At 42.5% G+C, this 19,981-nt stretch overlaps 1 protein-coding gene across 2 annotated transcripts in view; it reads right to left on the bottom strand.

Annotated features, from left to right (window-relative positions):
* The window catches only part of LOC105695933 (probable G-protein coupled receptor CG31760), a 140,523-nt gene that overhangs the window by 42,380 nt on the left and 78,162 nt on the right, over positions 1-19,981 (bottom strand). For both annotated transcript variants that reach the window (XM_023432538.1, XM_012418006.2), the window contains one exon: positions 13,174-13,374. In XM_023432538.1, coding sequence (XP_023288306.1) covers positions 13,174-13,374 — 201 coding nt within the window. The remainder of the gene's footprint in view (positions 1-13,173; positions 13,375-19,981) is intronic.

Here is a 19,981-nt window from a genome sequence, read left to right as displayed (position 1 = left end):
ATAAATCGACGCCTTCTCGTGGGGAGGCAACCTACGATGGATCCAGTTTCGGGATCGCGATAACCGAAGCGACCTAACCTAACCTAACGTCGCGTCGCTACCCGCCCGTTCATCAGCACCGCGCTAATTGTTACTCCCTGGCTTCAACCAATCACCAATAAAACCACAAAGTTGGGAGCAAATGGAGCCCGGAAGGGCATGTCACGGCATATTAACTCGAAATTGAACTCCATAATTACTATGGTGCACCCTTCACGCGGTAAAGTCGAAAATTAGTGAGGAGTGGAATTAATAGCAATATTGCTGGCTCCAAGCACCATCAAAGCAGTTCGACCCGAACTGCACTTTATTATATCATCACAAGTATGCCTAAAGTACCAATGCAATATTCAAACCTATGGTATTCAAATTTATAAGGTTCGATGTTTATTATTAATTTGGTTCGATTGGGAGAACGAGAGGCGCGGGATAAACGCTGATAATTAGAGCATCCAAGCATGCATGCCCTCGCATTATACAGGGATAAAAGGATGGCCTTTTTTGAAAAGTGAGAGGACCTATTTCCTTTGAAGAAACCCGTCCGCTCATGAAAAGACTCGCGTTCAAGTTTCTGTCTCTTTCTCTCTCCCTCTCCTGCTTTCGGAAAAAGAGGAGACACAAAGGTCAGCCTCAGGAGTTTAAATGAAAAGTGGAGTCTCTGTATAATTACCGAGCTACTCTTAAACCCAGCAACTGTCACGTGAAACGTTGTTTAAAAATTAAAAAGGAGTTTCATTTCTACACACACAGAAAACATGCGGAACGCGGAATAAGCTGTACCGTTAAAAAAATTCATTTTATTTGAAAATATGTTATAAAATTTGTGTACCATGTCAGAATAAGACTTTCAATAGAAATGTTATAAAATTATCATATTTTTTATAACAGGGTGTCTCAGACATTCCGCATGCATGGAAATGAGGCATCATCCGAGTGAGAAACATTCTGGTTACTTTCTACTGAATTCAATACTAATACTATATATCGGTTGAAGTCATTGCTTTTGCTTTGGTGGTAAGCACCGTTAAGTAGAAATGTTAAATTTTCGATATGCAGGATGTTTGATGTTTTCTACAATACTTGCAATAAATTGAAAGAGCTGAATTGCTATCGTGAACATTGCAGGCGCAGCAAAACGGCTGACACAGATTTCGACTGGGATTGTGTGTTCGAGCGAAAAATGAAATTTTCCGAATTTGGCTGCGTTGTAGGCACTATGGCAGGATATTCAAATAAATAATTTCCTCGGGAGAAATCTCGAGCTTGCGCCGCGAATTTACATCTGAATTAGCAGAGCTGATTTTGCGAAAACGCGGAGATTCTGGTATTCTGCTGAACGGAGCCGGCATGGACCTGCCAAAACTCATTTCGACCTTCTCTTTTCGATAATACTTACGGAAATTTTCTCCGTACAATTCTAATTCTCATCCGACATTTTCTCTTTCGGCATTGACGTTGTTTGTTGACGTGTCCGCTCACAGTCGCGTACGCCGCTGTACCTCTTCAGCTGCCAAAACCGTAATTTTGTGATTTTTGCATTTGGCAAGCAACATTTTACTCGGGAAAGATCAATTTTCAAAAAATATAATGATAAAGATCATTATTACCTAATCCTCTTAACCGAAGAACCCGAAGAGGGTCTCTCGGTAACCCCGGTTGAAACCGAGGTTCAATCTCAGCTGGTGATTCCACTTCTACTTCTTGGTTAAATCGCCGTACAACCACCGGGGTAAATCCGAAGTACCTGAAGCGAGTTGCCGCTTACGAAGGTTACAGATCGCTTCTTACGTTAATGGGAAAAGTTAGTGCGCAAGGATTTCGAGATTTAACGTTTATATTAGTACCTTGGCTCATATCCAATGGCCTATTTGGATCGGTTTACAACGGACAGATGCCCGCTCAATTTTCTGACCATGAAAAATAATTAAAAGGTATAAAAGAGAAAATGTAAACCCTCGGTGAAGACAATTTTTAGTAAATGAGTACGACTTTTCATTTAGCATTATTTTCTCACGGCTTTGGCCTTGATCGTCGTCCTTCAAATCTGAAAAAAGAGCCGTCCAAATGGTAGGATTATATACTTTTGTTATAGCTTTGCTGGTTGATTACGACAACGAGGTACGTTGAGAGAATGATAATAAAGATTCTATTTCATGGAGGGATAATATTGTTCGCTAGGATAGCTGCGACTCGGATATTATCTCAGGCGACAAGAACAATATGGAAGACACGTAATCGGCCTAAAATGCTAAATAAATAATTTCAGAACGGCTTCTCGTAACCCCGGATTTCTTTGCGCCGTGAATCTCGTCGTTTCTTTCCGTGCCTTAAATACGTATACATCAGAATTTAAACCGAAGGAACGGAGAATACTCGCGGTTGCCTTGCGAAATCCCCTTTCTACTTCTGTACGATAAATCTCCACTGCAGATTAAAAATTACGTCTCATGTAGTGTAATGCAATTCATATATTCACAGCGATGCGCATACATAATGTACTTATTCTAATAAATGTAGATCATTTTTATCCCGCCCGACAGGCACCTTCTTACCGCAGATATCAGCTTCCAGAGTCTAATAATTGAATTCGTAATTTCGTCCTTAATCATGGCATGATAAAAGAAAATATATAAAGCAAGCACGGTTATACATTCGATATAAAATTAAATTCAGTCATCGATGCAACTCAAAATGAAAGTAAATTCCTTTCCAAGAAATTCATTTTCGCCTTCGAAAGTTGATTCATTTTATCAAGAAAAAGGGCCGTCCGTTGCCCCGCGTTCTTTTCTCGCCTCAGCGAGCGGCTGTGATTTTTTTCATGGGAGATACAGGGGTTCGAAGCGATTTTCGAGGGGATCCATGACGTTTTCAGCCCGTTTTCGGGTTGTCCCACGTTCTTTTCTCGCCCCCTTTTCCAAATTTTAGCTTCACCTCCCCTCGATGTATCCAAGGTCTAACGAGGGTTAAGGATAATTTTTTTTAAATATGCCCGCTTAATATACATTTTTCTGAGAATATTCTCAGTCCGACGAGGTCTGCACCAGTTCGTTAAGTCGACCTCGAAGTCCAAGGAGAAGCACAATGGGGAGAGCTGCATTCCCGCCCTTTATGAGATCCGCCGCCGACCCTCAAGAGGCCCGGCACTTAACTCCGAGGGCGATCGGCCATTCGTCGAATAATTTAGGTCGGGCCCTCGGAATTCCGGAACGGCTACGTCTCCACCCTGGCAAATTCAATTGCGGAGTGGCCGGATCGCAAGACCGGGGACCAAGTCCCGGGAACTTGTTCAAAGCATCCGATCCAGGGTCGCGCCTTTGCGTCTTCCTCGCGGCATTAATTCGATCGAGGTTGCCCCCCATTTCGACCGAAGATGGAACTCGTTCCCTTTCCGGGCTCGTTTCAAGACGGAATCGAGCAAAGACTTACTCGGTTCCGACCCGGGTTCCGGTCTTTCTCGGATGGATCCTCCTTGTCGGCATAGAGCCACCCTTGATTGAAGCATTTCCCCATGACGGGGTAAGGAGCTATACGCTCCTTCAAGGATTTACTCCACTAAGGGGGTTTCGAGTAGTTGTTTTTGGGAGCCATTTCGTATCCTGGAAACCAGATAGCGGATCAAAGCTATGGATGTATATGGATGAACGCCAGATGAGAAATATCGGTTGACTTCCATCGATGTATCATGGCATTAAATTGAGATACGTGATTGAAACGAAAGCGTTTTTACCAGCTGGGTTCGCGAGGGTCCTTCAGAGGACAGGTACGTCGTCGGGGAGCAGAGCTTCCAATAGAATCAGCGTCTATACATTACGGTTAACTTTGGGGATGTTCAACGGATGAATGAAGAGGTTTCGGAAAAATACATTACCTCCCACGCAATGATCTCCGAGGTTCCGTCAAGACAGCCTATGGCGCCGGAGGTTTTACCCTTTTAAGTTGTTCCAAGATGTCGAATTTACAGAAAACTTGTCATTCATCGGCAGACTTGGTCTAACCATGGTTCTACCGACGGCATAATCGTCTATGGTCCGAGCTTGGGCATCGATGTGGCCCAATTATGGCAAATAAGTCCGCCCTTACTAAAATCATTGTTATCATTCCATGTCTGGGCCAAACATGGTTGGCTAATTGTGGCCAATGATGTACAACATGCAACCAAAGTTGCGCCGTGATTTAATTGTTGCTTGAGCTAGAACGCGTCAAAATATCCGCTCTAAAGGCACTTAGCTGCTTTAAATTTGCCGTAGCAAATTTGTTGCTCCTAAATCCGTAAATCCGATTCCTCTCGCCTGAACAGCCACCGGTAATTCACTTAAGAAATTTCGCTTCCAGGAACTGCCGCAATCATCGCGATCGTAAAAGTCATAGTCGAGCCATCGACCAAGTTGCCACCGTGAACTAGAATTATTGTCGCAGGTGGTGTAAAAGAAAAGAAGGCTCGAGAGAGGATATCCCGGTTCTCCGAGAGAAGTTCTCGCGACCAGACACTCCGGAGGTGCCGGCCCAACAATTAATCACAAAGCCGTGCCGGCAAGCTTTTGCAACCTACGTGACTCCCATAACGAACGCCGGGATTCGCGTGTTATTCTCCTACAAGACCGCTGTTTTTCTGCCGTCCGGAAGTCGAGGGAAGAATAGCGATTTTTTCACACTTTAAAAGCACGTCTTACATTCGCTTCGTGCTTTCGCTACAGAGGTTAGGTATATTCTGACTTTTCCCTCGTCACGGCAAAAGTACCCCAAACCTGACGATGAAGAATGTTCTCTTTTCTCTTCTCTTCTCTTCTCTTTTCCGACGTTTCCACGTGAAAACTGCAGCCGTGGAAAATTTTGAGACTTTGTTTTATCTAGAGGACATGTGGATTTTTTACGCCAAGGTTGAACATCTGTATTATCTAAACGGGGATGAATGTAAGACTTCAAAAAGAACTGACTTTAATTGTGTTTGAATTGATGAGACCTTTTAACTCGACCAATAAATGATCATTCGAAACGAGCAATTCATTGTTTTGAGCATGTTGAGAGAGTAATTCGTTTTTTTTTTCAAAAACAATAATAGGAGATTCTTCTTTTTTTTTTGGTAGCTCATTTCGGACGATTTCGAGGGTGACAATGTAGCGTCGCTTAGCAGAGGTGCTTTTTTCCCCTAATATTCGGTGAAAACGCGGATTTCCTGACATCCAGCCATGTTTCGTGCTCGGGTGAAATATCGACTGAAATGTCCCACAAAGGTTACAAGAACTTGAAATCCGAATAGGAAACTTGTAAGGAATGGAAAAGACGTTCCATTTGTAGGGTAACGTAGGGAACGCCGTCCCGTCGGAGCTGTGTGAACCTGGAATCCAATTTGAAGCACAAACGAAATTAACAGGCTTATTGAAATGTTTCTGCGATGTAGACGTTTGTACAATTTTTTACAAAAACCAGAGCTGTTAAAAAAAATTAACAAATTCCGAAAATGACCATTTTAACGTTTTTGGGGTTCCAGGAGGCTCTAAGTTTTCTTAGCTGTCAAGGCCAACCCCTATCGATTTAAACCAAATTTTGAGTTCAAGTACTATCCCCAGTGTACACCCACAAATTAACTCAAGCTCCTGCCGGAACCTTGAGCCACAGAAAAAAAAATCACAATAATAGTGAAAAAGTAAAAGTAAAATTTTAACGTTTTTAAGGATTTTAATTTTGTTCACTGCCAAAAACTACTATCGGTCCCAAGAAATTCGAAGCATAAGTACTCCCCGCGATTTACTTGCGCAAATTAATGCAAGCCACTGCGAGAAGCCTAAGCTATGGAAAAAGATCTTGAAAATGGCCATTTTAACGTTTTCGAGGTTGTGCGCGGCTCTGGGAGGCTCTAGTAAAATCTCCTCCCTCGAATCACTTGACGCGAATGTACATGCATCAAAAGGCGAAAAATAATCTCAATTCTCAAATTAATTACCGGCTGAAAATAAGCTCCAAGAAAGTTCGCGCGACGTTTCGCGATATGTCGCGGCATGAAATCGCGATGATCACGCAACGGGCACTTCGTGACATAAAGGGGGAAAGAGAAAGGGGTGAACGAAGAGAGGGCGGAAATGGGACCTGTAAAAGCAACCATATGTGTCACGCGACACGCGAGCTTAATTAATTAATTAATTAATCGAATCACTTGCGGGAACATGTATACGTACCTTACTTATCGACGAGGAGATATGTCGTGACCTTCTTCAACAAGTTGGGCTCGGAAAAAATGGAAGTTACTAAGCTTGTTCCCGCGACATCATGTACACGTGCTTGGGTTGAAAACGGATCACCAAAGATACTGGGATTACTTCCGATAATTTGGCGATAAGCCGCAAAAGCTTTCGGAGAAATGCGTTTCGCGGTTTGCGAGCTGTTTTGTCTTCGGAGTCATTGAAATAAAACCTACAAACGTAAATGTAACAACAAGAATCCGTCTAGTCTTTCGTCGTGAAAAATGCGTTTGTCTAATAAATTACCAGAAGCGACTCTAGTGAATAAAAATTAATTTCCCGTACATCGTGAAAATAATAACAGTTTCAATTTAACTCCACTCTTCTTATCGGTTTACCAGTCTGGGTATATTAGACTTCTTTATGGGCAACTCCAAAAAAATGAACGCAAGTACTCACTCCAAGCCCGCACTCTTCGATCATTCCGTCGTGCGCCCACCTTGTTCTTCATTCTTCTCGCTTTTATTTAAATTTATTATCAATTGTTATATCTAGCGTGTTCATATTCTTTTTATCAAGTCTTAACACCGGTCGTGCATTATTTCAATATCGAGCTTTCATCTGGAAGGGTGAGTAACTTAATTCGACGCTTAACATCGCGCTATCGCGATCCGCTTAACGGCGACGTATCGCCGCAAAGGGTGTAGCAACCTAAGGGTAACGAGTCCGCTAATCTCGAGGACGATCAAACGAGTCAAGGCCGATCCGTTAACCTTGTCCCCCGAGATCCCCCCGAATGATACCCAACGATTGTTCTAAAAGTGCTTACCCCTAACGCGAGGCCGCCAGCGAGGAGACGGGCCTCCCTTTAACTCGACATTGTTACTTCGTCGCGAAATCGAGATTATGGACCGATCTCGATGATTCAATAAATCATTCGCCCCGATGCTCTGTACTCTTCTGAGCGAGAAACTGAGGGTACTCCAACCTCGAAAAATGGGGATGAGACGTTCATTTTAAGCGCTTCTGGGGAGAGAGACGTCAACGAGTTTTCATAGGCTTGAGATGATATGAAAGGCGCTGAGAAATTTAATCGAGGTCGAAAAATTAAAATTTATCTATCCCCTTTTTGGTGGGAACGTCATTTTGTATACCCGAGTGGTAACATAAGTTGGCGCGTTCCGTTACCGAGATTTATATTTATGTTGGTATTTTACAGTCCACGTTGAGAATTATTTAATTATATAAGGAGGTCGACGTAAAACTGTCGAAATCCCTTGAACTCAATATTCTAACGATTGTGTAGAACCAACGTCGCCATCTGTGACGTGCTACAACTAAATTTTCGTTCTAAAAGCATGTGTTTATCACGAGACAAGCCAGCATTCTCTCGCAATCGTTGGTGAAAGTGTTTTCCATATTTTCCTATTTGACTTTGTAATATTCCATTTCTACGGTATTCTAAATTGCTGGAGCTAGGTCCTGAGACTCTTCATTTTTGATTCTAAGCCTCCAAAAAAGGTAAAACATCGAAAACGTGCACGGGCCTCGTCATGTTGGTTCAAGTCCATGATAAATAAATACATTTTTGATGGTAAATGAAGTTTCATGAGTTCCAGGACCTACTTTAGGGCCTCTATATTCCCGTGGTAAAATTTGAAACGAATCGGCACACCCAATTCGGAGAATATTTTCCCCAACGATTTGACTTCGCAGATATGTATGCTGACTCTTTCATATCACCTTAAGTCGGTTTTAAATCGCAGCAGCTGACGAGATATGCAGCTGATCGATACGCCGGAGCATTTGCAGGCAGATATAAATTCAATTTCTTACATTATTTAGCCTTGACTAAAAGATACCAAAAGAAGACTTTTCATAAAATTCGTCATGTTTTAGATATCTTTTAATCGTTGTTGTCTTGCCTGAAACTGTACATCGAGAAGCAAAAAAGTAAGCCACGGCCTTTATTATAATAACGCAAATGGCCGCCTTCTTGGGTCTCCATCTCGGTATAATATAAATTACACCAACGACCCGGAAAGCCGAGTACTTTGAAAATCATGACCGTTTCTCAACCTCTGGCGGAGGCATATCGACGTTTGTCGTATCACCCGGAAATAACTTCTCGGAGAACACCCTGAAGTAATGCATCGCACGTCAGAAAGGGCATTTCTCACGAAACAAAGAAAAGACATCCATTTCAGGCGGCGATGCTATGAAAAAACGATGAAAAAGCCTTGGATACATGCCCAATGATTTTAGGGCGGTAGTTTTTAAATTTGTCAATGTCGGTACTTTAATTCATCAACTATTTTTCTACCGCTCTTCGAGGTTTTGGGATGCACCGCGATAAGTTGATTAAGCTAGACTTCCTTGGCGTTACCTTGTAGAAGGCTTGGAGAAATCGCTTTTCAAGGAACTCAATTATCGCCTGATTAGGTTTGGAGTAGATGGGGATACCGAGTGGATATGTTGGGTGGAAAAGCCACAGCTAATTTCAAAGAGAGTCTCCGGTCTCCTCAAGTTTGCCGCAGAAAGACCGCTGGAAAGGCCTGTTGTTGGCAAATACGAGTTTCTAAGTTTTACTAACAATTTACCAAAGAAGATCTACGTACTTAATGTAATAATAACAGTAATTTTTATTTAGTATCTTTTCAGGGTATTTTTTAGAATCAAAAAGTTGTAGATAATCCTGTATATGTCAGGGGTACATGGGGGGGCATGTACTTATACCGTTTATTTTTAGGACTTCCCAGGGCTGAGATCAGAAATTCGGGTAGGTATGTACAGGAGTTTATTTCGCACGACGGTTCCATGCAAGTGCTCGTTACATACGACATATTACATCGCGGGGCAGAGTGTTCGACGAACATCAAAGTTACGCATAGAATATGCGATTGAATCGTCCGAATTTGCGGATGTAGCGGGTAGAGCCATCGACGTCGCGTTGCAAATTCTGCTTCGATTGATTCCTCGTGCACTTTGCAGCGAGGAATTCCTAAATCCTGCTTCCAGCCAGAATCTACCCTGGTTCGAATTCGTAGATAGACGATAGGAATTGGGGAATATGTAACGGTATTTCTGTATAACGGTTACACAATAATTGCACGAAGAAAAATGAGCGAGGAAGTGAGACTTCTGCCGAGGACTGTAGGAAAGGAAATAGTACTTTGATTCAACGTGTTGAGGTAAAATGAAACGAATGATTCGCTTCGTATAATAGATTATAAGAATTTAAAAATATAATTTAATGCAATTTAAACGAACCTTTGTAATTGCTACGATCTTTTCTTCCATCCGCTCATCATTGAACTATTTCCCTTCCTACCCAGTCATCGGCGGAAAATTCGCTTCCAGCGTATGCAAAACCAATCATTCGGCATCGTGAATTAAAATTAATTTTATTATTCAGAATATTGCAATGGCTAGAGCGTTAGACAAAATTCATTGGCGCTCGAGAGTATCGGTGGAATAAAAATGCGAGAATCAAATTGGGATGCTACCGTGAACGCTACTCTAGGAAACGAGGAGAGCGCATCGAAGCAATTTGCTGGCAATATGGTGGACGCGAGGGTCTTGCCATCGGGGCTGACGGTGCGGTGATGTGCTCGAGGACAAAAACGGTCCCTGCTTCTCGTGGGTGGGATTGGGAAGTTGATGATTTCCTGTCCTCGGTCCCGTTCTTGGTCCTCGGTGGAGTTGGGAAAGTCGGCAGGTACCCTCGGCAACTCCCTTGGCTCATATTATGGTTCTCGGCGAATCGGATAGCGGTCGGGCTTCTCGTGACCGAGGCGAGGATCTCGTTTCTGAATCTTTAATGGCGCTCCAATTTCCTGATTTCGTCCAAATTCCGAATTCTCGGCTTCCCTCTACCTCGACCCTCCCACTCGTGTATAGTCCAGGCACGTATTCCGCGGACTCTAATATCTCGCAGGACATGCGATCGTTACAATTTGTTACGAAGCATATACAAAATGTATACACAAAATTGTAACGAGAGGAGCAATTATTTATAATAGTTGGATATGAAATGTAGAAAGTTTCAAATGAGATTACGTTATTATTTCTATTTTTTTCGCATGAATGTATAATTTCACCCGCAAAATGCGACGTATGTGTTGTGACGCGGCAGAACTTTACCCGTCACAAGTAGAGGCGGGACGGTGGTGGCGAGTATAAATTTGACTTATTTTCCGACATTTCTGCAAGTAACTTGCGACGTTTCTTGCTACAGCTGTTTGGATTTGCGGGTACACTTCCAATAAATTAGCGTAAATTCGCTTCCAAAATCGTGTACACTATGGAAAGAACTGTCTGAGAGCAGCTCTCGCAATTTTACTTCCACGTGGATACGAGCCATAAAGCAAGTCACTCTCGCAAGTCGTCTTGCAAGAACTTGCTACAGCGACTTGCGGCAAGAAATGTACTGCAAGTTTATCGGTAGTGTATCCACAAACGCAAGTTGCTCTAGCAAGAAATGGCGCAAGTTACTAGCACGTGGACACGAGCCACTATGTTTGTTCCTTAGGTTTTGTTATTGGTAAATTCACGTGACGAGGATAATTTTCGTATCGGTGCTCCCATCCATTGGTTGCATTTCGGCAAAATTGTCTCGCGAAGGAATTAGATGGTATTCCAAAGTATCGACGAAACTGGCAAAGGAGAGCCGGGATGGGCCCGGGAGGATTTTCTTCGTTTCGACGGATCGCCCAAGGATCGGTTCCTCATTGTCGAGGGGACCTCGAGTGCCGTCAGATTTGCCTCTCTAAGGTTCTAAGGGCCAAGCAGCTCTTGAACATCAAGATGGAGGACCGCCACCACTTTGCCGCTCTACCGAGGAGACCATTTCGTTCGGACCCAACCGGGAAGCCGTAGGATGAACGAACCCGCGTAGGAATTCCGTCGTTTTCGCTCCTTTTCTAATTTTTCGTCTCTTATGGCGCAATAATTTTTTCGTGTGTTCCGATACCCTCATCTCTGGCCGCTCTAGCTTGATCTTTTCCGAAAAACTTTCATTTCGCCCACTCCTTCTACGGTTTAATACCATTTTTTTTTCATCGTATCTGTCCCCATGCCGAGTTTTCACGTTTCTACTTGTCTGGCCAATTGCAGAATGCCTATCTCCGTGGCAATAAAAACTGTAAAAACGCGGATAATTTAGTGGTACACGGTCAGCTTGTAATTTCTCGGAGCAAAGGAACGGAACACTTTCGCCGACCCTCGTGGTCTGCGCAATTGCATTACGGTAATTCTCTTCCTGTCATTGCATCCAGTCGTGGGCTGCAATTCGATCGCGTTACCCTTTGAAAATTACAGCCGCGAAAATGTCGAGCGTGGGAGTAACTATTTCGCAGATGAAACGATACGGGGCATGCAGTTTCGCGATTCGCGGCTCGGTACCTCTACGAAGAAAGCGAGAATTGCGTGATTTTGCAATATTGCGGATTTCGTGGAAGGACGAGATGAGTTCCGCGGAATTATTTTCCGGCTTCTAGCTTCAATTTACGGAAAATGTAAAAGGTGCGGATTTTAGTCTCACGACAGGAACATTTTCTTTAATAAGGAACTGTCTTTAGCATATCCATTGGCATCTCGCAAATGTCAGGTGCACCTCCGGAGAGCAAGCCAGGCATTATGTTAACCCCGATGTTCGCCAGAAATTTGTATGAAACGGATTTTGCCTTGAAATTATTTCGACACGCAACATCGGAGTAGTGGTTGAAGCTCACTGTGGAGTTCCAGCGAGATGTATAAAAATTTAAGCAAATAGGCTCGAGCGCGTTTATATTCTTTCTCTTTGCCCAGACCGTACACTACGGGGCTAAATTAAAAATATGTATTGTAACTGGAGAAAAAGCGGTCTTGAAGATGAAAAATTCCCTACGAGGGGATTTGAGTTTTGAATTCAACATGAACATGACGTTGGAAAATTCTCAACCCAAAATTGGTTGTAATCTAGTATAGACTGTTAAAAAAAAAAGTATAAAATTCATACACTTATAGTACATAAGGTTGCGGTAAATTATAAATTTGATGCCACTATTGACTCATACTTGTGCTGTAGACTGAGCTTTTGCGGAACCTCGGTGATTATTGCTCGGGTAGGAATGATATATTTTCTGTGTTTGGTACGTAATGGCTTCAGTGGTTTTGTGACCAGAAGCGTATTCGGTCAATGTGTCTTATATCTATTATCTCAGATTTATTCACAATACGTTCGGTTAAAATTTTATTAATTCTCCTCCTCTGTTGTACGTAAAATTGCATATAGCAATTTGCATGCATTTATCGTGGATAATCGAGGCACGCACCGTGGACTAAAACCCAAGAACGGTCTTTCGAGAAATCCTTTCCATCGGAAAGTCGACGAAACTGGAACACACGACACGAAATCACCCCTTCACGAACGAACCCCTAGATCACGCATGTGCGGGGTAGTTTGCCCTGCAACTACGATTACAGTCATCATTGTGTGACATGTCTAAATTGTGCATAATAAACTACGTATACCGCATGTTTGAACGACAGCGCCGTGACATCCGGGCTCCTCATCTCCTGTACGCTATCTGATATCATTAACCTTTTCCCGGGTTCATCAATTGCATATTAACCTGGACAAATTGCTCTACCACTGCTAGAGAAAAGATAATGGCAACATTATCTTCACTTTCAATTACTGAGAGCAATCAACTTCTTTCCAGAATTTTTAAACCATTAGACGTGCGAATTTTCCTTTCTAATGCTACGCGTCACGGGAAAGTGACCCTCGAAGGTGACTCTCGAGCTTTTTCTTTAAACAGGGTTTCTAATTTATTCTTTATTCCATGTGAGTTTTCTCACATGGACATCCGTTAAGGAAAAAAGAAACACAAGCATGTCGTAAAAAATAAAACGACCGAAGAAGTCCAAAGTTTCAACAAAGGTCGCATTTTTGAGGAAGGAAAGACGTACTCACCTTGACGTTCCCGTACTTCCACGTGAAGATGACGACCACGGGGAGGCAGGCAATTATGCAGCATTCGAGAATGAGGATGGCGGTCCTCATGAGCCAGTTTAAGGACACGATGCAGGGTGAGCCATCCTCGCAGGACTCGCAACCCTCGGCGCAGGGCAGACACTCGAAGACCCCCTGGACCGCGTACTGAGACTCTTCACCCTGCAACGGGAAAGCGATGCAATCGGGGACCGAGTTAGGTACGATTGCGGGTCACGGTTGGCACAACCAGGGAACAACCAAGGAACAACCAGGGAACAACCCGATTTTCCGGAGTTTCGTTATTTCCTTCTTTCCGAGTTTCCGGCGACCCTAGGGGCCAACCCTTGGAATTCGCCGATGGGGATGATTCGCGCACACGAAGTTACTACGAAACGTCGACCGAGCAAACACTCGATTACACGAGGGACGTATGAGTGACACGAAGTCGGTATGACATGTCAACTGGGTATCTACTTCTTCTACTATTTCTTCCTACTACTTTAATCTCTTTTTCTCGATGGAGAATCCATAACCCTCCTGCGGCGGGTAACCTCGGGATCGCATTCTATTTACATGGAACATAAAAACCGCCCGTGGCTGGAGGGTTAAGTATTGACTTTAAGGGGATGTGAAAGTGACGCCAAAGAGGTCTCCTTAAGGAAACTTTTCTCCGAATCGAATGTGCCGAATCATTTCAAACTTTACAACATGAATATAAAGGCTATAAAAAAGGTCCTGACACCCATGAAATTTCAATTTTAAGAAAATTTGTTTATAGACGTTTTCAACATTTTTGATAAAATATGAAATTTGGCGAGTTTTAGGACCTACCTTAGGGTCTCCAAATTCACGATGTAAAGACCGAAATCACTTTACACGTATAGAAATTAAAAATTAAATTTCTTCCAATCGGTAATGATGCAGCGTTAAATAAACGCATTAAATAAAAAAGGCGTTTCAGATCTGAACATTGTTATTGGCCGAAACGACAAATAAAGGGTGGTCTATCCGGACCGTTCTTTGGTTTGTCAAGAAACTATTTCTTTGAAGCCTTATTCATCTGTCTTTTGCACATTTTTCAAGAATGAGGCGAATAGACTGAAAGGATGTTTTTATACGAGAGCAACGCCGGGCATTGAAGGGTTAATTCGATTTTGTGCATCGGGGTGAAATGGTTTTGAAAGAGAGAATATTTACGGCTAAAGAATGCACCTTTTCGCGTCTCCTTTCGGGCATTGCCGAAAGGAGGAAGCAGAAAAGACGGGTGTCAATAGAAATCGCGATCCGGCGAATGGGAAAGGAGCACCTGTCACCGAGGGTAGTTCAAAGGGGCGAAGAAGGCAGAATAAAGGGTTGACGAGAAGTGTTTGCTCGTGGCCGGTATTTTCGCTGTAGGGTAATTATGAGCATAATTTCCTTTTGGACACGTATAAAGGCTTTCGCTCGATGCCAAAGTAGATTGGCATCTTTGAGAAATTTCAGGCGGGTGCTCTTTATACGTGAGGTAAATTAGCGCGGGAATGAATTTACCTGCAGCTCGTAAATACACTTGAGTCCACCTGCATAAGGTCGTTTTTATTAAAAGTATTCTTACATAATTTTTAATTTCCCAATGTTGTCAACTACATTTCGTGAGACATTCGAGTTGGCATTATTTGAAACGTAAATTCGAATTTTTAAAAAATGCGATATATTTGGGGCCCACTTTATCTCTACGAGAGTTTACCAATTTTAACTCTTGAAAAAGTTCTACATATCGAGACTCAATTGGAACTTAATCCGATTTTTTCATGGATAAGCCGCGTATTGCTCGTTCACCGAATGCTTTTATGCCCACGGAGACTCCATTTCTATTTATTCCGGGAAATTTTATTATATCCGCTAAAAACACTATAGTGTAAAAAAACCATGCTAAGTACAAGCCTGTCCTTTAAATTCTATATTATGTTTCTGAATGCATCAACGGGGAAAAATGACTGATGAGTCTAGGAAGAGAAATCACGTTCTGATTTACATCTTTTTTAATCTTTGGAGCAGAAATAATGGATTTCTTTCCGGTCCCCCTAATATATATATACACACAGGGGATAGGTTTTATGATGGACCGTGGGGAGCGCTCGTGTCGCGGGTGTGAAGAAAGAACAGGACACCGCCGGTTTTCACGCGATAAGGACACGAGGTCCAATTTTATGTATATCTCCCGTCTCGATGATAACACATAACCTGCGTTTCTTACGACTGCTTTCCATTCCGCCCTTATGCTCTGCCGATTATCCGAGCGGTGTTGTATCTTGCACCTTGTAATAATTGAAATGAATTCTCATCACTGTAACTTAATTTTATGAATGACGATAGAGGTAATAAATGAATTACTTTATTCCCGAATTCCGTTATCAATTGAATTCATCGAGTGGATTCTACGCGGTGAAACGGATAACGAAATGGCAACGCAATCTCTTAAAATCGAAAAATTGCATTTGAAGATAATGCAATATTTTTCGCGTGGAGGTATCTTTTCCGTGCGAAGATTAATCGATTTTCGGCTCCATTCGAACGGTACACCGAGCCCCAATTGTACGATAATCCAACTTTCGCGTTATCGAGTTGCGGATTGCTCGCGATTGGAATGCGTCGACGTTAAATGAAAGGCTCGCAGAAACGCGATATGTCATATGAATCGATATCCCGAAAAGGTGGGCCGAGCTTTTTATTTTTATCGAGAGTCCGGTCCCTCTGAACGCGGGGAAAGAGATCCGGAAATCACTTTGATACTCGTTTCCTGCGAGCAAGGGTGGATCGAATGGACAATGGCGGGATCGTGGTCCTCGTTCGACCGGACCGTGTCTGACAACGGACCCGTGTAATTCCTTCGGAATCCCTCGATGACCATCGAATTCCCGAGTCTTCTCGAAAATTATAACGTCGCCGATGGACTCGCCTTTCCCGTCCTCGGCTTTTCTCCATTTTTTCGTTTTCATGCGGAACGCCTACTTTACTCGCATTACGAGATTCTTTAACAAGGATTTCGTTTTATCATTCCTTTTGTTCGTTATGCATTATATTAATTTTTCAATTTTATTTTTCATAAAGAGTTGTCGTTAAGTAATCAAAATAGTAATTGCGGTAAGGGTCTAACTGTCGTATCTCATCCTTGCCATTTTTATACCTATAAAAGCAGTACCGAATAAAAAATCTCGTCAGGTACGGGATCGCTGCAAATTTCCCTTAAAAAAAATAAGAACTATTTAGATTTCACGTTACGCTTCTTTATGCACAAAGTATTGAAATCGTATAACATTTTTTGTGAATTCGTAAATTGTCTTTTAGCCGGTAATAGGAGGAAAGTTCTGCATCCTGTTAAAAAAGATGACGAATCTATCAGTTTGGTCTAGCTAATGAAAAGGTTCCATTGCAGGGAGCAACAATATTTGCGAGATTAAATGTATTTACAGTACTAGTTTGCATCCGACAGCATTTTGTTAAATGTTATCAAGAACGCTTTTCAAGCATCGACCTCCTAAAGAAACACTCGTCTATTTTTGGCCAAGTTCGCGCGGATGAAATTTTTAGTCCATTATCTTAGGAGTCGAGCGTTCCGCAACTTGGAGTAAAAGTTCCCCGGACGAAAGTCTCGAGCGTGGCATGCGCTGTACCCCTGTTAACTTCCGTGACACATTAAAAATGAAAGAAATTGTACCCTAGAACCCAAGGAATTTTTCATGTGGCAAAAGATTCCCGGTTCTCTCTTCCCATCCACTTCCGCTCGCCAAACATACCAAAGACCACGAATTAAAGATGATATCCACATTTGTCTCATAACGAAATGCCACTAAAAGCTCGTAATATAAGATTTAACGTTAGCGAGACTTTGCTGCCGACATGCCGTGAAATGGATCTTATCGTAGATTTTTGGAAACATTTCTGCCAAGATGCCGATCCACGTCGGGCATGTTAAGGAAATAAACGAAGAAAATATACATAATGCATTGCATCGTTCTTGCGGTTACGCAAAAAGAGCCGAGCAAGTTCCTCTGCATCGTACCTCGGTTGCCGAAGGCGTGGTCAAGTGTACGATTCAGAAGGGGCAGGGGGTGATAAAGGAGAGATAAATAAACCGGGTGGACAGCCGCTAAACCGCAAGACGGATAGCAGGACCAACGGAGATGTTTACAGAAGCACCTCGCGAAATCTCGGTATTCCGTGCCCCGTATCCTTCGGGATCTTCGGGACCGTTTAAACCCGGGGTTTGCCCTCCCTCCCGATTTCCGATATCGGTCGAAGGCATCGCACCCCGACGACCTACAACTTTCCTTGAAGATTCCATCGACTTGAAAATCCTTGGGTCGGTATTCTTGGTGCACCTGTAGTGAACAACCAAAGCATACGAATACCGAGTTTTCTGCCAATCCCGGGGCTCTTCAAGGATCCCTTCATCCCCACCTCGTGTTCCTTGCGTTTGCGAGAAGACGTATCCAAATGGCATTTACGGTGGAAACGGATCTCGGGGATATTCTTTCCATCGACCCTTTCCTTGCAAAATCCTCAAATCGAGGGCTTGGGTGCTCTGGAATATCTGTGGTCGTTAAAATTAACAATTTCCACGTTGAACAAAGGAGATCGCGTGTTCGCCAGATATAACTGGGGTGAATGCTGCAAAATTAATGCGGTTTCGCTTCTGAATTGGAAATACGATGCCGAATGCCACAGCAGGGCGAACCTCGTGGATAACGAGGACGTGTCATGTCGCGTGATTTTGTAGAAAAATGAAAAATATGGTATTTTTATTTCCCATTTCTGGTGCACGTGTGGATGGATTTTTGTATATAGGTAACTACTTGATAAAACCGATTAAAGAACCGAAAGAATTACTTTTCTTGTTAATATGTGAGGCCTCGGGGCCGGAAATATTATTCACAACTTTCTGCATCACTCGATGTAGCACATTTGGAATAAAACTTATTTATTCATTCATTTGGTACATTTATAATTTTTTTTGTCTTAAATACAGTAAAGCTCCTTTCATTTTAATGTCCTTCGAAAATTTGGAGTTTGGGCATTCTAAAGATTGAAAATTTGAAAACCGTGCACATGAAATATCAAGCCCAATAGCGTTTCGTTCAGGGATGAGTTTTTCGTTGTATAAAAAATCAATTTCCCAGAAAACAAAGAGTGTTCCTGACAACGAAAACATGTTATGGAAATATATTTGTTTTGTCGGGATCCAGAAAAAAATAAAATCGGGACGTAGCAGCTTTTCGCATCGTTTGCTTCCAAAGCTGGCGAAACGAAGGTGCTTCCTTTTGTTCGCGAGTTGTGTTTAAAAATATTCCAGCGATAGGTGTAGGAAAAATAAATTTTGAGGTGAAAAGTGTCCGCATCCACATACATCGCAAACTCTATTTATCGTATATCTGGAATTTATCTTTGTCCTCGAGTTGACCAGCCGTATCTCTGGAATTCTGGGATTACGTGTTCAGCTCATGTTTTCTCTCCCTGTCGTCGGTACGAGGATTTTTATTCTTGACGAGCCGTAATCGCAGAGAAATTTGTGAACCGTGTAGTATCACCACAGCTAAACAAAGAGAACGAGTCTACGTGTTTCACTATTTGTTTTACTAACAATTCAATCCACCCAGGGACAACTTTCTTACCAATTAAAATTTCGCTTTGGCGAGAAACTGAACTAAATGATGTTGCTTTGGACAAATGTAAAATACTATGTTTTGTGCAAATTAATTCAGGGTACTATACGCGAACGAATCAATTGTTATAAAAGAACGGGACGGCGATAAAAACCGTAACTTAACAGGTACAAGTCACCATAACTGTTGACATTTTCATAAATATGTAGAAATAAATATTTTGCGTCTTTTCACTTTTTTCTCCCCTTAAAACAGGGAGTGATACTTGGGACAGAATTGATCAATGACTACCTTGATATATGTAGCTCAGGACGTCGATAACGAAAGTGAAAAATGATACCGAGGTCGTTGGGTGATCCCTCGATCAACGAGTCGTCGAGAGGGACGAGTCGATGGAACTGAGGGCACTTTTTAATTTGCATCGCTGCCTTGTATGACATCAAACAGTACTTAATCCGTGATTCTGCATTTCGAATATAATTTACCTCTCATTGACAAACTCTTCTTCTTCGATTGGATTGAACGACGAATTCAATTGCGCTTCCCTCGTCATCTCGACACGTTACATCGAATGCGATGAAAAGGGATCGCTCAATCAATTCCGTACATTTCATATATCCTCGCCCTTCTTTTTGGTTCGTTTAACGGCTAAGTGCAGGATTATTTGCGAGAGTTCACGTCAGAAGCTAATGTAAGAGATGATTCCAGGCAGATTCGGTTCATTAATCACCGTAATGGAAAAGTCCGATAAAATCCGAGTTCCAGAGTGAATAAAACGACGTCGCCCTTGGAGCCTGTTCAATGCGCGATTCGACGAGCTGTCAGATGGAGGACGAAGGGCTGAAAAATTAATATTTATAGTCCGCGGTTACTTGGATCCCGGCTCTTGACGTATTAACACTAGAACTACCAAGATCAGTCAAAATGACTGGTTTTAAATGTCCCATCTTATACAAAAAAAATCCGCCGGTAGTTCAGCGTTAATCCGTACTCCGAGTATCTGGCCTGAAACATTTATAATTGAATTTCTATAAATTTCTCGCGTAGACCGATTTCCCGAGCGTCGTCTCGTCCACCCATATAGGTACAAAATGCCGCTCTTAATTTCGGAATTTATTAGGGACCAGGCGAAAGTTGCATCGAAA

This window comes from Orussus abietinus, unplaced genomic scaffold (genome assembly GCF_000612105.2).
Source record: "Orussus abietinus isolate OABI.00-Male unplaced genomic scaffold, Oabi_2.0 scaffold67, whole genome shotgun sequence".
NCBI lineage: Eukaryota > Metazoa > Arthropoda > Insecta > Hymenoptera > Orussidae > Orussus > Orussus abietinus.
This window is presented reverse-complemented; position numbering and strand designations above follow the sequence as displayed.